At 44.0% G+C, this 19269-nt stretch overlaps 1 protein-coding gene across 6 annotated transcripts in view; it reads left to right on the forward strand.

Moving 5' to 3' along the window:
• The window catches only part of LOXL3 (lysyl oxidase like 3), a 141017-nt gene that overhangs the window by 65422 nt on the left and 56326 nt on the right, over positions 1–19269 (forward strand). For 4 of the 6 annotated variants that reach the window (XM_082268903.1, XM_082268902.1, XM_082268905.1 and 1 more), the window contains 5 exons: positions 5805–5864; positions 8830–8880; positions 13396–13630; positions 13718–13898; positions 16224–16378. In XM_082268903.1, coding sequence (XP_082125029.1) covers positions 5805–5864; positions 8830–8880; positions 13396–13630; positions 13718–13898; positions 16224–16378 — 682 coding nt within the window. The remainder of the gene's footprint in view (positions 1–5804; positions 5865–8829; positions 8881–13395; positions 13631–13717; positions 13899–16223; positions 16379–19269) is intronic. The other 2 variants (XM_082268906.1, XM_082268907.1) reach the window with 2 other exon arrangements.

Genomic DNA, 19269 nt, shown 5'->3' on the forward strand with positions numbered 1-19269 from the left:
CCTTTACGAATAAACTATCCATACATACTACACCATTGTTGCTCCCCTTTCCTTTACATTTGGTCCGTGGATCGGTGAGAGGTCGGTAGGATCTGTATGGTGTGTTTGCACATGATCTCCAGCGGTATCGGTACAGAGTGCTCTTTCCTGCTGCGCTAAGGAGATTACTTGGGATCAGCTGAGAAGAGGTGCCAGTCTCTCGAGTGGATCTATTATAGTGATATGCCTACATTTTAATGAGCTCTGGTAAGCCTGGTGTGAGCCCTTTGCATGTGGCACGGAATGTGGGTTTAGACACATAGATGTGGTGAAGGATTCCTTTTCTACATTGGACACTCTCTGCTTGCCCATCCATGCTCTGCTGGGACTCTTTTGTTTGATGGACTTACTTGTTTTGACTTACATGATTTATATCTGGCTCATTATTGTCTGATGAACTTTTATGATTGCTATATATTGAACGAGCTAACATTGGTTCACAGTCTTACACTTACTTGACTTCTTATCAAGCCATATCATTTAGCGCAGCTCTTTTTATATATGTCCACACATGCAACAATGGTGAGGGCCCTTGGAAGGGTTGAGGTGCAAAGTCTAATGAACTGCCTTGTCTTCTCCAAAGGTGGAGATGGGTTAACTTGCAGTCCTCTTACTCACCCAAGCAGGCAGCTACTTAGAACTAAAGGCCAATAGACAACTGAGAATCCCTTGCATGGCTAAGATGCTGTGCTCACTAAACAATAGGGAGTAAAATTCAAGCTGTCTTGTGTACATGGACACACAGAGACACACAAAACAACTAGAAGTGAGTACCCATGCAAACATAAATTTATAAGGGATGGTAAAGTTGCCCAGTGACACCAAACAGGAAATTGAAACCAAACAGGTTTGAAATAGCCTTGGAGACACAAGGCTTGACTTCAAGGAACATTAATATGCAAAGCCTGGGGAAATGAGTCACCTTAGAATGAAAAGAGATGGCTTGGCTGGCCATGCGGCTAATTGAATTAACAACAGGAGGTTACCTTGTCTTAATGTTTAAATCTTAGCAATACCAAAGTAATTCTAACACTTTGTAGTAACACTGACATATATTCGTTATAATTCTTAGCACACTATAGGTGTAATAATAGAGCTACAATTTATCCAATTCCATCCTATTCTTCCATCTCACAATATAATACAAAACTTTATAAGACAGGAGATGCTTAATTATCTAAGGCAAAGAAACTCATTAATGCCACAGCTCATATATGTCAAATTAGAACACATCAAATATCTGACACCCAATAAATAAGAACTTTCTAACACCCATAAAAACAGTCTAATAAACCAGAAAAAAACATTTGGAAACAATACTCCCATTGGTGAGTTGTCTTTGAAGTCTGTGATTGTCCTTCGTTCTGAAAGTCTTAAATCAATAAAACCAGGGTATAGAATTTATCTGAGAAATGAGCATCAAGAAAAAATTTAGTAACAAAACATTATACTTTCCTCCTAAAAATAAACCAACGGTTAGAGGAATTTAGCATACAGTAAGCATGTCAAACATTTTCCTTCCTAACAGTGCACTTCTCTAATACCAAAATTTGTTGACGTCAAATTAATTATTACCACGTGGATTTCTATTTTTTTTTTGTTATGGTATACCATAAATTTAAAGAAAAAATTATTATTGTTCACCATGGTTAAAAAATGAGCAGCTCAAAAATAAACATTAGTAATTTCCCATTTGGCTACAAGAAATTATATGTCACCATTTTTCACCCATTTGGAACATTCTTCAAAAACAGTTTTTTCTACAAAAGCAAAAACTGATAGTTAATACACATCTGCATATACAATTAACAGATTCTTTTGTACTTTCCTCTTAAAATTTACTCGGCTCAGTCAATTGGCATGACAATACAGCTGTTTACACTCCCAAGCCTTGCAATTACCTGTGTCAAAGCAGGAAGGGGGGCCAATGGTGGTCTGAAAAAGCACCAAATTTTTTGTTTCCAAAAGTAAATAGTTACCTCAATGATAAAGTTCAAATTGCTCACGATTTTAAGAATAGGAATACAATTTTAGTCCTTTAGGTCACACTTTACACACCAAATATATTTTCTTGCTTCTAAAAGCTGCCATGACCAGCATAGCACGGATTTGTTACCTTTTGTTGTACTTGTGGCAAAGTCACATCACTTTAAAACATAAGTAATAAACACAAAACAAATCATTATGCAACCAGTATTCATTCAGTGTTATCAAATGTTTTGCTGATACAGCACTTTTAGGAACATTATTAAAACTAACACAACATAATAATCCATGGATCTTACACACGACTAAGGTTGCCCATACACGATACAATTTTCATACAATTTTCTTATAACCTGACTTTCAGTTCTAACCTTAAATTTAATTTTTCCCTTGGGTTTCTCCATACCTTGAGAATTGCCCATTATTCTAAGCTCAGAATATGAAGTGAGATTAGCTGAGTTTGAAGGTTTATCTAGGGATGTTGATGTCAGTTTTTTAGACTTTACTGGCAAACCTAGTTTTCCAGCTTATGTGGTTTCCTGCGTCTTTCTAATCGGATTTATATACACCCAATTTATGGTTTGTTTTTTTTAACTATCCTCAGTGGGCAAGTTTATACCTTCAAGCTCAGCTTAATATCACATACAATCTCCATATACATCTATACAATGGCATGCAATCATATATAACGACTAAAAATACACTTAAGTGTCTATACAGTAATATACAATGTTTAGAGGGAAAATTCACTATCACACACAGTACTGCTTTGTAACTGGGCATCAGACCCTGGGGCATCAGACCCCTTATTTTCTTTAGGAATATCAGATTCCTGGGAGGCGCTACAATAGCGCTAACCGGGTACCGTTAATCCGCTCTGACAGTATAAGGTGGCAATAGTAATAATAAAAAATAGAATTACTCACCCAATACTGTGTGTGGCAGATCCAGACTTCTGACACCAAACTGTTAGCTCATTTACGTCAGGAGGCAGTTGCAAGATGATTTACGACCCTTCAGTCCTAACTCCCCCTGTGTAGTGAATGTTCCCTCTCTGGCCAGGAGATGCAAAGACACATAGCAACTTAAGCTTAATGCAGATACATCTAATTTATTTCATGTTCGGCTCCCATATTTATGGGACATTTGAGCGGCAAAAACCAGTTTAAACTAGTGTACAATTCATGGGTCAGTTTAACAATAGAATATATCTCTACTAAACAATACATGAAAAGGCTTTTGTTTTCCCTATACATTTCTGTAAATGTGGGGTGTCTCGTGTCTGAAATTGTGTTCGTGGAAAAGCCGCTCCGTCTCTGTTCAGCTGTCTGATGTGTTACTATGTAAACAATTGTCAATGTGTTCAGGTTGTGTCTGTAATCCATATGCAAAAGCTAAGTGTCCAGGATGAATGAATGAAAGGTGTTTAATATGTAAACACTTATCAATGTGTCTGTAATCTGTATGCGGAGCCTAACTGTTAAGTGTCTAGGATGAATGAGATGTGTTTAATATGTAATTGCAAGGGACCACATTCCATTGGAAAGTGGGTACTAGCTAAAATGAATTTTCTCTGGTATCATAAAATGTAATATTTGATTAAGGCACATTGATACACTCTTTCAGATGGTAACTGAGCATGTAAAGCGTGCTTCAAAAAAATCCAAGAAAGGGTCATTCCTATCCAAACTGATACACCATATGATATACCATCATACAAAGACATTGTAGACAACTGTGCTCTTCCAACCTTGTGGTAGCAGTTTGGTGAAGACCCTTTTCTTCTGTTCCACCATGACTGCGACACCCCCCCCCCCCCCCCCCCGTGTACAAAGCCAGCTCCATATAGACATGGTGGTGTGACCAGTTAGGTGTGGAGGAACTTGAGTGTGCCCTGACCTCATCACTACTGATCACCTTTGGGATAAATTGGAATGCCGATTGTCAGCCATGTTGTCACAGAAGTCCAACATGTGATCCGGGTCTTCTTAACCAGCATCAGTACCTAGCTTCACAAATGGGACAAATCCCCACAGACACCCTCCAAAATCTTGTGGAAAGCCTTCCCAGAAGAGTGGAGGATGTTATAGCCACAAAGGGAGACAACTCCTTATTAGTGGTTATGGTGGGGCGGGGGGGGGGGGGCCTCCATATTAATAGCCATGTGGCCAGGGTGAAAACTCCATAATGTCCATGGTGTTGTAATGGGATGTCCATCCAGCTCATAGAGGTGTCCATCCAGCCCATAGAGGTGTCCATCCAGCCCATAGAGGTGTCCATCCAGCCCATAGAGGTGTCCATCCAGCCCATAGGGGTGTCCACTGATTTCTTACATAGTGACATAGTTACATAGTTACATAGTAGGTGAGGTTGAATAAAGACAATAGTCCATCCAGTTCCCCCTGTGTAGGTGTGTGTGGCTGTAATCATCTCACATAGCCCTGAATGTCCTGATCCTTGAGATGTACATCTAAGAGTCTTTTGAAAGTCACCATACTTCCCGCAGAAACCACCTCTTGTGGTAGAGAATTCCACAATCTTGTAGCCCTATCAGTAAAGAACCCCCCTCGTTGCCTGAGGTTAAAACGCTTCTCCTCTAATCGCATTGTATGTCCTCGAGTCCTCATGCAATCCCTCCGAATGAACAGCTTTTTTTCTAAGCGGAGATCCCCATTAAGATATTTATAAATTGCTATCATGTCCCCCCTCAGACGTCTCTTCTCCAGGGAGAATAAATTGAGCGATTGCAGCCGCTCTTCTCAGGTTACAAATCCCAGCATTGGTGAGGTAAAACCGCCATCTACTAATTATCAAACACCTCCACCACTGAAACTCTATGGGAAGCTGTGGACCTCCCAGTCCCAGGAGAACCTTCTCCTCCTTCATCCCTCTGGGAAATGGAAGTGCAGAATCCCACAGCACATTGTTCTAGGCTCCCACAACACACGATTCTATGCTTCCACAGCACACAGTTCTAGGCTCCCACAACACATGGTTCTAAGCTTCTACAGCACACAGTTCTAGGCTTCCACAGCACACATTTCTAAGCTTCCACAGCACACGTTTCTAGGCTCCCACAGCACACGTTTCTAGGCTCCCACAGCACATGTTTCTAGGCTCCCACAGCACATGTTTCTAGGCTCCCACAGCACACAGTTCTAGGCTCCCACAGCACACAGTTCTAGGCTCCCACAGCACACAGTTCTAGACTTCCACAGCACACATTTCTAAGCTCCCACAGCACACGGTTCTAGGCTCCCACAGCACACGTTTCTAGGCTCCCACAGCACATGTTTCTAGGCTCCCACAGCACACAGTTCTAGGCTCCCACAGCACACAGTTCTAGGCTCCCACAGCACACGGTTCTAGGCTCACACAGCACACGGTTCTAGGCTCCAACAGCACACGGTTCTAGGCTCCCACAGTACATGGTTCTAGGCTCCCACAGTACACGGTTCTAGGCTCACACAGCGCTAGGCTCACACAGCACACAGCGCTAGGCTCCTGCAGCACACAGTTCTAGACTCACACAGCAGCATTCACAGAAGGATTGAGGCTATTCTGGAGGTCCCATCCGTTAGGTATATGGATAGAGATTTGGGGTATTTTCTACCCCTGTGAATAGAAGGAACACATATGGAGTCCATATCTCAAGGCAGAATATTCCAATCCTGACCAATTCATGTAAAACCTTTCCCTCTCAGTCAGTGATGATCTCAGTGCCCTCCTCTGTGTTTTCCGGTGTCCTTCTCTCTAATCTCAACCTTATTCTTTTGCAGACGCGTGAAGAAACAAACCGGTTCTAGAAGGGTCTCCAAGGTGGTGGCTTCCAACCCCAGGTATCTGGGAGAGTTTATTCCCAGGACTTCCTCCCCCCCCTGGAGGAACAGAGAATAAACTTCTTATTCTACCCATTTATTTCCTGATTCATTCTATCATTAATGGCTATGCTGGCTTTGTGCAACCTTCAGTCACTTACTATTCATCTCTGCTGTCTGTCTGTCTGTCTGTCTGTGTCCTCACCTGCTCTATGGTGTGCCTTTGTATCTCTATCATCAGGCTGGTCTCCTTATTTCTGCTCATTCAATATACATGGAGGTGTCCTTCTATATCTCCTACCCAATGGTGACTGTCTTATTAGACCAACACGCCTCTCCTCATTTACCCATTGGTGACTATCCTATGGACATTAGACCTACAGGCCTCTCCTCATTTCCCATTGGTGGGTTATCATAAATAGATAACCCACAGACCTGTCCTCATTTGCTCATTGGGTATCTTATAAACACTAGACCTGCAGACATGTCCTCCTTTGCCCATTGGTTGTCTATCTTATGAACACTAGACTGTCTTTGTTGTCTATTTTTTGGCTTTCTTATGGATGTAAGGCTTAAGGGCTTTCCATATTTGTTTACTGGTTGGCTATTCTCTAAATACACCACCCACAGACCTCGCCTCATTTACCCATTGGTTGACTATCTTATGAATATTGGATCTACACTTTACCAGGGGGCCGTCCTTATTTGCCAATTAGTTGATATTTTAATGAACACTAGACCTGCATGCCTGACATTTGCTCATTGGTTGACTATCTTACGAACTCTAGATTTGCAGACTTGTCCTCATTTGCCCATTAGTTAACAATCTTTTGAAAACTAGACCTACAGTCCTGTCCTCAGTTGCTGATTGGTTGACTATCTTATGAGCACTAGACCCATAGGCCTGTCTCTATTGGCCTCTTGGGTAATGAACACTTCACTGGTAACTATGTGGTCTTGATATGATTTTATAGTCCAGAACTTCAGACACTCCACTAACCTCTCTGTTCTCTCCATCAACCTCTCCGCTCTCTCCACCAACCTCTCCGCTCTCTCCGCCAACCTCTCCGCTCTCTCCGCCAACCTCTCCGCTCTCTCCGCCAACCTCTCCGCTCTCTCTGCCAACCTCTCCGCTCTCTCCGCCAACCTCTCCGCTCTCTCTGCCAACCTCTCCGCTCTCTCTGCCAACCTCTCCGCTCTCTCTGCCAACCTCTCCGCTCTCTCTGCCAACCTCTCCGCTCTCTCTGCCAACCTCTCCGCTCTCTCCGCCAACCTCTCCGCTCTCTCCGCCGACCTCTCCGCTCTCTCCGCCAACCTCTCCGCTCTCTCCGCCGACCTCTCCGCTCTCTCCGCCGACCTCTCCGCTCTCTCCGCCGACCTCTCCGCTCTCTCCGCCAACCTCTCCGCTCTCTCCGCCAACCTCTCCGCTCTCCACCAACCTCCCCACACTCTCTGCTCTTGCCACCAACCTCTCCGCTCTCTCCACCAACCTCCCCACTCTCTCCACTCTCTCTACCAACCTCCCCACTCTCTCTGCTCTCTCCACCAACCTCCCCACTCTCTCCGCGCTCTCCACCAACCTCCCCACTCTCTCTGCTCTCTCCACCAACCTCCCCACTCTCTCCGCTCTCTCCACCAACCTCCCCACTCTCTCTGCTCTCTCCACCAACCTCCCCACTCTCTCCGCGCTCTCCACCAACCTCCCCACTCTCTCCGCTCTCTCCACCAACCTCCCCACTCTCTCCGCTCTCTCCACCAACCTCCCCACTCTCTCCGCTCTCTCCACCAACCTCTCCGCTCTCTCCACCAACCTCCCTAATCTCTCTGCTCTCTCCACCAACCTCCCCACTCTCTCCGCTGTCGCCACCAACCTCCCCACTCTCTCCGCTCTCTCCACCAACCTCCCCACTCTCTCTGCTCTCTCCACCAACCTCCCCACTCTCTCCGCTCTCTCCACCAACCTCTCCGCTCTCTCCACCAACCTCCCCAATCTCTCCGCTCTCTCCACCAACCTCCCCACTCTCTCTGCTCTCTCCACCAACCTCCCCACTCTCTCCGTTCTCTCCACCAACCTCCCCACTCTCTCCGCTCTCTGCACCAACCTCTCCGCTCTCTCCACCAACCTCCCCAATCTCACCGCTCTCTCCACCAACCTCCCCACTCTCTCTGCTCTCTCCACCAACCTCCCCACTCTCTCCGCCCTCGCCACCAACCTCCCCACTCTCTCCGCTCTCTGCACCAACCTCTCCGCTCTCGCCACCAACCTCCCCAATCTCTCCGCTCTCTCCACCAACCTCCCCACTCTCTCTGCTCTCGCCACCAACCTCCCCACTCTCTCCGCTCTCGCCACCAACCTCCCCACTCTCTCCGCTCTCTCCACCAACCTCCCCACTCTCACACATCTTCTCTGGGCTTTTCTTTGCCACCTTCATATTTCAGCACACAATTCTGTAATTTTTAGAAGAGTCCCTCTAAGCGATAAGCCTGCTTCCCTGAGAACATGTTGTACAGCAGATCTGACTCATTGTAAATTATCGACTAATAAACAGCCTGGGGCTCTGTGAGGTCTTTGGGGCTCTGTGACATTTTTGGGGCTCTGTGACATTTTTGGGGCTCTGTGATGTCTTTGGAGTCTCTGTGACTTCTTTGGGAGCTCTGTGACATTTTCGGGGCTCTGACATTTTCGGGGCTCTGTAAATGGCATGTTGTTGACTTAGTGAACCCCAGCAGGGACAGTACAAGTAATAGGGAATCAGGTGTGAGGTTCTATATAAGGATGAGCAATGAGGAGAACTTCTACAGTCGGGGAATGTGGAACTTGTGTGTACACAAGGCTCAAGCCACAGAATTCAGGTAGAATTTAGGATCGGCTGAGACATTCCCTGAATCTTTATCCTAACTGATCACCATCTTTCAGCAAATAATCCAGCAGCGATCTTGTGTCATATCTTTGGTGGATTGTGATTTGATGCCATTTGTCCAACAGATCCTCTTCTAGTCAAGAACCCAGAAAGAAGGAACTGAAGAACGGCGACAGGTAACGGGCCAGTTCCTCTGTGTCATGGTGGTGGAATGTGGCGGGAGGCTGGCCGGTACCTGGGGTGTCATGTTGTCTTTGTCTACTGTCTTTGTGGTGTTATTGCTGGGGAAATGGGGGGGCTAAGTGGTTCCTGGGGTATTTTGTGGTCTGCTTGCTTTGTGGTGTTGGTGGTGGGGAGTGGCAAGGGTTGGGGTGCTTCCTGGGGTGTCATGTGGTTTGCTTGCTTTGTGGCATGGTGGCGAGGGTGACAGGGTGCTTCCTTGGGTGTCATATGGTGTTCTTGCTTTGTGGTGTTGGGGGTAGAATGTTAGGGGGGCTTTGCAGCTTCTTGGGTGTCATGCCGTCTGCTTGCCTTGTAGTGTCAGAGGTGGGAATGAATGGGGGGGAGGGGGCTTTGCAGTTTATGAGGTCAAATATGGTCTGCTGCCCTTGTAGTGTCTGTAATTGGATGTGGTTGGGGGTGGGGGGAGGTGTTCCTAGGGCGTCATGTAGTCTTTTCGCCATGTTGTGTTGGTGGCAGGAAGCAGCTGGGGCTGGACAGTGCTATGGTTTGCTGATCATGTGTTGTCCGAGGAGGGAGGCTGGGGGGTTCCTCTGGTGTTGTGGTCTACTTGCCTTGTGCTATTGGTGGTGGAATATGGTGGTGGGCTGGCTTTCTCTGTGATGTCATGTTGTCTGTTGGCCTCATGGTGTTGCTGGAGGGATGTGATTGGGAGACCTTTTATTTTCTGGGGTGTCATGTGATCTGCTGGCTATCTGGTGGGTGCTGTGCAGTTTCTCGGGTAACATGTGATCTTGTGCCATTGTGGGTGGGATGTGATTAGGGGGCTCTGCAGTGTCTGGGATGTCATGTGGTCTATTGGCCTTGTGGTGTTGGTGGGTTGTGACTTGGGGGCCTTTTATTTTCCAGGGTGTCTTGTGGTATCCTGGCTTTGTGGTGGGGGCTGTGCAGCTTCTGGGGTGTCATGTGATCTTGTGGATGGGATGTGGTGGGGGTTGGGCAGTTTTTGTGGTGTCATGCTGTCTGTTGGCCTTTTGATGTTGGTGGTGGGATGTGATTGGGGGGCTTTTTTTCTGGGGTATTATGTGATCTGTTGGCCTTGTGGTGTTGGTGAAGGGATGTGATGGGGGGGCTTTTTATTTTCTGGGGTGTCATGTGATCTGTTGGCCTTGTGGTGTTGGTGGAGGAATGTAATGGGGGGGGGGGGTATTTTCTGGGGTGTCATGTGATCTGTTGGCCTTGTGGTGTTGGTGGAGGAATGTAATGGGGGGGGGGGGTATTTTCTGGGGTGTCATGTGATCTGTTGGCCTCGTGGTGTTGGTGGAAGAATGTGATGGGGGGGGTATTTTCTGGGGTGTCATGCTGTCTGTTGGCCTTGTGGTGTTGGTGGAGGAATGTGATGGGGGGGGGGGGGGTATTTTCTGGTGTGTCATGCTGTCTGTTGGCCTTGTGGTGTTGGTGAAGGAATGTGATGGGGGGGGGGGGTATTTTCTGGGGTGTCATGTGATCTGTTGGCCTTGTGGTGTTGGTGAAGGGATGTGATGGGGGGGGGGTATTTTCAGGGGTGTCACGTGCTCTGCTGACCTGTATACTTGTGTGCTCTCTATGTGTCTCCATGTGTGGCTGCCATATTGGTTGCTTGGCCTCTTGCTGCCATTTGGTAAATATGTGACATCTGCTGCCCATGTTGGTGTCCTGTACGTATCTGGTGACCCCTGTCACCCTGTAGGTGGATGGTTAGGTATTCAGATGGTTAATTATCACGGTAGAAATGCCTTCATGCAGGTGCCTGTCCAGCCAATACCATTTTTTTTAAGTTTAGGATGGGGCGGGAAGGATTAGAACCTCTGTCATCTGAGGTTCCATCAGAGGGAACTCACTTCCAGTCCTGATGACACTGATTTCCCAGACGGGGAAGTGAGGGAAACTCTCCAACATCAACACAGACAAAAATACAAATGCTTTTCTATAGGAGGGTTAGAACCCCTGTCAGATTTTTTTGTTTGTCTGTGCTCTAGTTGTAGATTTCCCACACTTCCTGTCTGATGAAAGCGTTGTCACCTAGACAGGAAGTGAGGTCCTAACATAGGACAGGGGTTCCATTCTTCCCAACTCCATCCAAAACCAAAGAATGTAAAGGTTTGGCATGACGTATACCCGGCCTGAGGGTAACATGACAGCTGACATTGGAAACCCTCTTCTGAACAGGCTTGTTACCGGCTGCCATCCTCTGGCTTCCCAGACTCAAAACCAGAACACAAATCAGGACTTTACCCACCTACATACTTGTTCTTGGTGAAGCCAGAGGAGCAGCATGGAGCCAGGCAGTTGGCGTTTCCAGAAGATCTACAATAGCAGCCTCCATCTTTCTCTCATTGCAGGATTAATGTCAATTTTCTGCATTTTCTAAATGAATTTTATTGAAATGAAGTTTTAATCTTTGTTTGCAGCAGCCGGAACTTTCCATGAAAACTCAATGTAGAGTTTCTCTTCCTTGCAACCACGGCAAGAGTAGTGTGAGCAGAGAAGATTGTCCATTGTTCCCGTCTCCTTCTTATTGGCTGATTCCAGTATATGTGAGGCTGACATGGCTTCCTCCTCGTCCTCCAGGACTTGGACTGTCCTCTATGGGGCCTCAATGGACATCTGGGGGTGGATTCATGAATTGTAGCTCTATAATCATCCGTAGATTTAGGACCTAAGCCAGGTACACATGGATTAAATCTCAAGTCATTCAGCAGAAACCGGCCAAACTTCCATCCATCTATGGGCAGACTGGTTGTACACAAGTTGATCTCTCCATTGACTTCTGTATAATCAGCCTGTTTTTTTCACTTGATCAATGCTGGAAAATGGAGCGGTCGGTTCCTCTATATGCCGCCCCTCCTATCCAGGTCTCCCTAGGCCCCCTAAGCGCTCCCCAGACCTCCCTTGCCCCCAATCCGCCCCCTACAACGGTTCTGACTTCCCCCCTTCCCCACCCACCAGCTGCTGTGGGGGATTTGTCAGGATGGAGAGCGGGGAAGAGGACGGTAAATATGTCATTTACCAACCCCTTCCTTTTCTGAATGGACACAGTCATTGATCAGTACTAATCACTGACTTTGTCCAATCAAAACTGAGGCATAGTGAGCTGAGTTTGTGAATGAAGAGGAAGCCTCTGTACAGAGCTCTCCCTGGCCATTCATTCTGTGCTGCTGAGGTTGCAGAGATGCTGACTGAGGGCCATCTTTTAAAGGTTCAACATCAGAGGTCTGTTTTACCCCTGATATATCACCAAAGCCCCCAACAGGGCTCCTAAAAAAATTGTTAAAAATAATAAAAAAATTAATTGTAAAGAAATAAATAAATAATAAAAATAAAAAACTACTTACACCAGTGGCAGGGCTACCAGGGTCAAAAAGGTTCCAATTGTGACTGGGCCCTGGTGTTCTGCCACTGTGGGGGACTCCAAGATGGCAGGTAGGGGGCCCGCTGCCAGACTGTAATAAAGGGTCTCGCAACAAAAGTAAAAGGGCCCGGGGCCTGGAGGGAAGGGCCCTGGCCGGGGGTCAAGGGGGCCCTGCATGATTTCTTGTCATGGGGCCCTGAAGGGCCTAGTTATTCCTCTGGATGAAGGGTTTCTTGATAACATCTCTTATCTCATCACAATAAGCCCCCTTTCCAGGCCGATTATCGGTTTTCAGTGTATTGGGCCCCCAGGGCTGGTGTTGGCGGTACCTGTAGAGGTCAGATCTCAGATATGACCCTCAACAAGTCAGCAGTTCATTTTCATTCTAGGACTGGTGTTGTCCATACTTGTCGAAGTCAGATCTCAGGAATGACCCTCAATGCGTTTGTAGTTCAGCTTCATTTCAGGGCTCATGAAGTTCGTATTTATCCAGTCAGTTATCTGAACATGACCCTCGATGATTCTGTAGTTCAATTTCATTTCAGGACTGGTGGAGTCCATATTTGTGGAGATCAGGTCTCAGACATAACCCTTGAAGAGTCCATAGTTTAGTTTCATTTCCGGACTGGTGACTGCCATGTTTGTGGAAGTCACGCCTCAGACATGGTCCCCTCACGCCTCAGACATGGTCCCCTCACGCCTCAGACATGGTCCCCTCACGCCTCAGACATGGTCCCCTCACGCCTCAGACATGGTCCTACCAGAGTCTTCCAGTTCACCATAGTCTTGCAAAGGATGTCATCCTTCATCATGGATGGCCCTCCAGTATGATTGCTCACTAGGTTGTACACAGCCAGTACCTTGTATTACTCATATCTGTGTGTTTGAAGGAAGTGTATGGGCCCCTCCTGGTCCCCTGTGTCAGGATGGCAACTTTGGTTGTCTCGTTCGTATCTTGCCGTGGTTGTCACTTCAGTTTCTTTTAAGAAAAAAACTGCCATTCTACCGTCAGTGGTGTCCTATTGCTGATTGGGTAGGATCTTTTTCCGGCCTGTGTCTGGATTCGGATTGTCTCATCATTTGCACGTTGTCAGTTGTCTGCTCTCCTTCTCTTACATAGGTTGTATCTGGAGAGGCAGAAGCCATCTTTTCGCTTGCACTCAGTGAAATGTGGTGGCACTGAAGTGCATCTTTCTCTATGTCCCTTCGAGTTCTACAAAGTGAACAGTACAGACAGCTGTCAGGATGGATCGCCGGTTGTGATAAGCTGTACAGTTGGACCAGCTTTTGTGGGTCATGGAGCCCCAGCCCAGGCAGCCATGAAGAAGAAGAAGGTATCACAGCAACAACGTGAGGTCAGTGAATCTTCTCCAATGGGCCTGCTTTCATAAATCGATGCAGTAAAGAGTACCGGCCATGTTTATTCATCCTCTTCATTACAGGAGATCATTCGGCTGAAGGGAGGCTCTCGTCCAGGAGAAGGCCGAGTGGAAGTCTTAAGGAAGGGAGAATGGGGAACAGTGTGTGATGACCGATGGGACTTACAAGCCGCCAGTGTGGTTTGTAGACAGCTTGGCTTTGGAAGTGCTAAGGAAGCTTTAACAGGGGCACGAATGGGGCAAGGTGAGCGATCGAGAGGATCTGAAATTAGACATCATTACCGAATGTAGGTACTACAATACACAGCTGTATGACCAACCATAGAGAGGGCCATTGATCAAACTGTACATCCACAGCTGTGTTTTTGGTAATCTAACATTATTTAAATATATTTTGACAATGTTTCTTCCATTATCTGGTTAGTTTGAGAAGTTCAAGAGCCATCAATGCACTTTCTGAAGTTCATGGATAGATCATGAGGAGTGTTATTGTCAGAAATTAATAATATCTCGCTGGGCCGCCTCCATTATGATCGAAATTAATAATATCTCGCTAGGCCGCCTCCATTATGTCAGAATGTTTATACTGCTCTGAATATAACAGTGTCTATTTATGTCAATAAGCAAAGATCTGTGCGAAAGGAGAATCTCAACTTATTTCCACAAATCAATATGTAGCGAATTCTTTTTATTGATTAATTTCTTTTTAAAAGTATATACCAATCTTAGTGAAAACAGTCTACAGTATGGAATATATATAAAATATTTATTCACGAGACATGTAATCACGATAAATGATCAGACTTGAGATGACACAAAAAGATAACTTTACATAACGATACAAACTTCAAACAATGAATGCAATGTGATTTGTAGCTCAATAATGAAAGTGAAAATAAAGCAAGATTACATTTTCTCCAGGTATAGTATAAACCATAAATGAATGTTCTATATAATCAGACCACAATTGTCTGCGCAATGCACAGCCTGATGGTCACTCCACTGCAGATGAAGCGAGAATAGGCTATGCAAAATGTGAGACTAATACGCCAATATGCGCTAAATCTGATATTAATAAAAATGTATAAAAAGCAAAAATCATCTCTTAGAGAAAAATCTACATATGGTTAATACGGCTAGGATTGTAATCTTATTACCCTTAAATATGCAATGTAAAACATTTAAGGAAGTACATAAAAAATATTGAATAATAATCAAATAATTAGCAAGGAATATTTACCTTATTTAAAATGGCTGCTATCTTAGAATAGTCGTTACCAGAGTCTTTAAGATGGCCGCCTTCCAAGGATGGTGGCCAGGTAGGGAGGATTTTCGTTTGGCGTCCCTCAAAGTTTCAGATACATGATGGAGCAAGATGGAGTATGTCTGGATGAGTATATAAATGGATGTAGTAGTGTGTATGTTGTATGTGTAATGTATGTTGTCAGTAGTGATGTGTCCCTCTCTCATCTAAGTTTTCCTTTTTATATGGTATAGAACAAAGGACTATTAAAATTACCATAAGTTAAACCCAGAAGGAGTGACATTATCCCCATTGGTTGGGATAACTTATCCATTAGCTGGTGATGTCATTGGGTGACACCTCTTGGTCAACCAGTATATGGATATTAAAACCATATGATTTCTCCATTTAAGAATATCATAAAACAACATAAAATCTATCCATACTCTCATCTATTACATGTCCATTTAATAACTCCATATGTATCTAGGTAAGGATGGAATCTGGTAATAACATACTATAATTATTAATATAATATATATATATATATTGAAAATTACTTTTTAACCTAAGACTTCAACTAGTAGCAGTCAGTCACAGTCACCAGAGATGGCAGTATTGTGTTGCTCTGAGCTTCAGTATATAGCAATATAGCAGCATTATTTATCTTCAAATAAACTTTGCACCTTATATTGACAAAGAGCTTACCATCTAGACCTCCTAGACTAAACACCTGGCAAGGCCAGAAAAGTTTTATGATGCTTTACCACTTACAAGGATTAACATGAAGTCTTTCTTTCTTTTCATGTAGTGATGAGTCATCAAAATCAGTAAAGTTAGAATTTAGCAAAATATATGAAACAATTATAATATATAACGGTTTTCTACATATCTATGTATGTTAGTTATATGTATATTTCATTATTAATATTATGTTATATAAAAGATTATAACACATCTGTAAATCTTATTTTTAAATGGGTCTAAAACACAGAAAATACTGACTTGTTTCATGATCCCACACAAACAAGATTACCTTGGTATATCGTCAGCTAGTCTTTGTCTAAAGAAAGTCAACAGACTATTTATTTATTACCTTAGGTCAACACAGCATGTCTGTTGAAACTTTTAAACATCTCCTGAAAGGACACATTTCGCCTAAAAGGAGGTTTTAACTTTTAGTGACCTTCTACAACATGGATGCCACTGCTCAACATTTCGATGTAAACCAGAATATGACATATTTCCATATTTCTTTTATTTAATATCCCCCAAATAAGCCTGACATTATCTAGAATCCATTGACAAATCATACTTCTGTCACAGGCATGGGTCAGATCCACATGAACGAAGTGCGATGTATGGGCACAGAAGACTCCATCTTTGATTGCCAGTATAAGAACATCACACAGGAGGACTGCAAGCACAGCGAGGACGCCTCCGTCAAGTGCAACATTCCATACATGGGGTATGAGAACACGGTCAGTAACCCCCTGTTTTCCTCTATAAGATTATCACTAAACTGTGAGATCCATAATGCACAAGCTGTGAGATCCATAATACACAAGCTGTGAGATCCATAATGCACAAGCTGTGTGAGATCCATAATACACAAGCTGTGACATCCATAATACACAAGCTGTGACATCCATAATACACAAGCTGTGAGATCCATAATACACAAGCTGTGAGATCCATAATACACAAGCTGTGACATCCATAATACACAAACTGTGTGAGATCCATAATACACAAGCTGTGTGACATCCATAATACACAAGCTGTGAGATCCATAATACACAAGCTGTGACATCCATAATACACAAGCTGTGACATCCATAATACACAAACTGTGTGAGATCCATAATACACAAGCTGTGACATCCATAATACACAAGCTGTGAGATCCATAATACACAAGCTGTGACATCCATAATACACAAGCTGTGACATCCATAATACACAAGCTGTGACATCCATAATAAACAAGCTGTGTGAGATCCATAATACACAAGCTGTGACATCCATAATACACAAGCTGTGAGATCCATAATACACAAGCTGTGACATCCATAATACACAAGCTGTGAGATCCATAATGCACAAGCTGTGACATCCATAATACACAAGCTGTGAGATCCATAATACACAAGCTGTGAGATCCATAATGCACAAGCTGTGACATCCATAATACACAAGCTGTGACATCCATAATACACAAGCTGTGACATCCATAATACACAAGCTGTGTGAGATCCATAATACACAAGCTGTGAGATCCATAATACACAAGCTGTGAGATCCATAATACACAAGCTGTGACATCCATAATACACAAGCTGTGAGATCCATAATACACAAGCTGTGAGATCCATAATACACAAGCTGTGACATCCATAATACACAAGCTGTGAGATCCATAATGCACAAGCTGTGTGAGATCCATAATACACAAGCTGTGACATCCATAATACACAAGCTGTGAGATCCATAATACACAAGCTGTGTGAGATCCATAATACACAAGCTGTGAGATCCATAATACACAAGCTGTGACATCCATAATACACAAGCTGTGACATCCATAATACACAAGCTGTGAGATCCATAATACACAAGCTGTGACATCCATAATACACAAACTGTGTGAGATCCATAATACACAAGCTGTGAGATCCATAATGCACAAGCTGTGACATCCATAATACACAAGCTGTGAGATCCATAATACACAAGCTGTGACATCCATAATACACAAGCTGTGACATCCATAATACACAAACTGTGTGAGATCCATAATACACAAGCTGTGACATCCATAATACACAAGCTGTGAGATCCATAATACACAAGCTGTGTGACATCCATAATACACAAGCTGTGACATCCATAATACACAAGCTGTGAGATCCATAATACACAAGCTGTGTGAGATCCATAATGCACAAGCTGTGTGAGATCCATAATACACAAGCTGTGTGAGATCCATAATACACAAGCTGTGTGAGATCCATAATACACAAGCTGTGTGACATCCATAATACACAAGCTGTGAGATCCATAATACACAAGCTGTGTGACATCCATAATACACAAGCTGTGACATCCATAATACACAAACTGTGTGAGATCCATAATACACAAGCTGTGACATCCATAATACACAAGCTGTGAGATCCATAATACACAAGCTGTGTGAGATCCATAATGCACAAGCTGTGTGAGATCCATAATGCACAAGCTGTGTGAGATCCATAATACACAAACTGTGTGAGATCCATAATACACAAGCTGTGTGACATCCATAATACACAAGCTGTGAGATCCATAATACACAAGCTGTGTGACATCCATAATACACAAGCTGTGACATCCATAATACACAAACTGTGTGAGATCCATAATACACAAGCTGTGACATCCATAATACACAAGCTGTGAGATCCATAATACACAAGCTGTGTGAGATCCATAATGCACAAGCTGTGTGAGATCCATAATACACAAGCTGTGTGACATCCATAATACACAAGCTGTGAGATCCATAATGCACAAGCTGTGACATCCATAATACACAAGCTGTGACATCCATAATACACAAGCTGTGAGATCCATAATGCACAAGCTGTGACATCCATAATACACAAGCTGTGACATCCATAATACACAAGCTGTGAGATCCATAATACACAAGCTGTGACATCCATAATACACAAACTGTGTGAGATCCATAATACACAAGCTGTGACATCCATAATACACAAGCTGTGAGATCCATAATACACAAGCTGTGAGATCCATAATACACAAGCTGTGAGATCTATAATACACAAGCTGTGAGATCCATAATGCACAAGCTGTGTGAGATCCATAATACACAAGCTGTGACATCCATAATACACAAGCTGTGAGATCCATAATACACAAGCTGTGTGAGATCCATAATACACAAGCTGTGACATCCATAATACACAAGCTGTGAGATCCATAATACACAAGCTGTGAGATCCATAATACACAAGCTGTGACATCCATAATACACAAGCTGTGAGATCCATAATACACAAGCTGTGTGACATCCATAATACACAAGCTGTGACATCCATAATACACAAGCTGTGTGAGATCCATAATACACAAGCTGTGTGAGATCCATAATACACAAGCTGTGACATCCATAATACACAAGCTGTGACATCCATAATACACAAGCTGTGACATCCATAATACACAAGCTGTGACATCCATAATACACAAGCTGTGAGATCCATAATACACAAGCTGTGACATCCATAATACACAAGCTGTGACATCCATAATACACAAGCTGTGAGATCCATAATACACAAGCTGTGAGATCCATAATACACAA

This window comes from Pelophylax lessonae, assembly GCF_965119305.1.
Source record: "Pelophylax lessonae genome assembly, chromosome: 1".
Taxonomy (NCBI): Eukaryota; Metazoa; Chordata; class Amphibia; order Anura; family Ranidae; genus Pelophylax; species Pelophylax lessonae.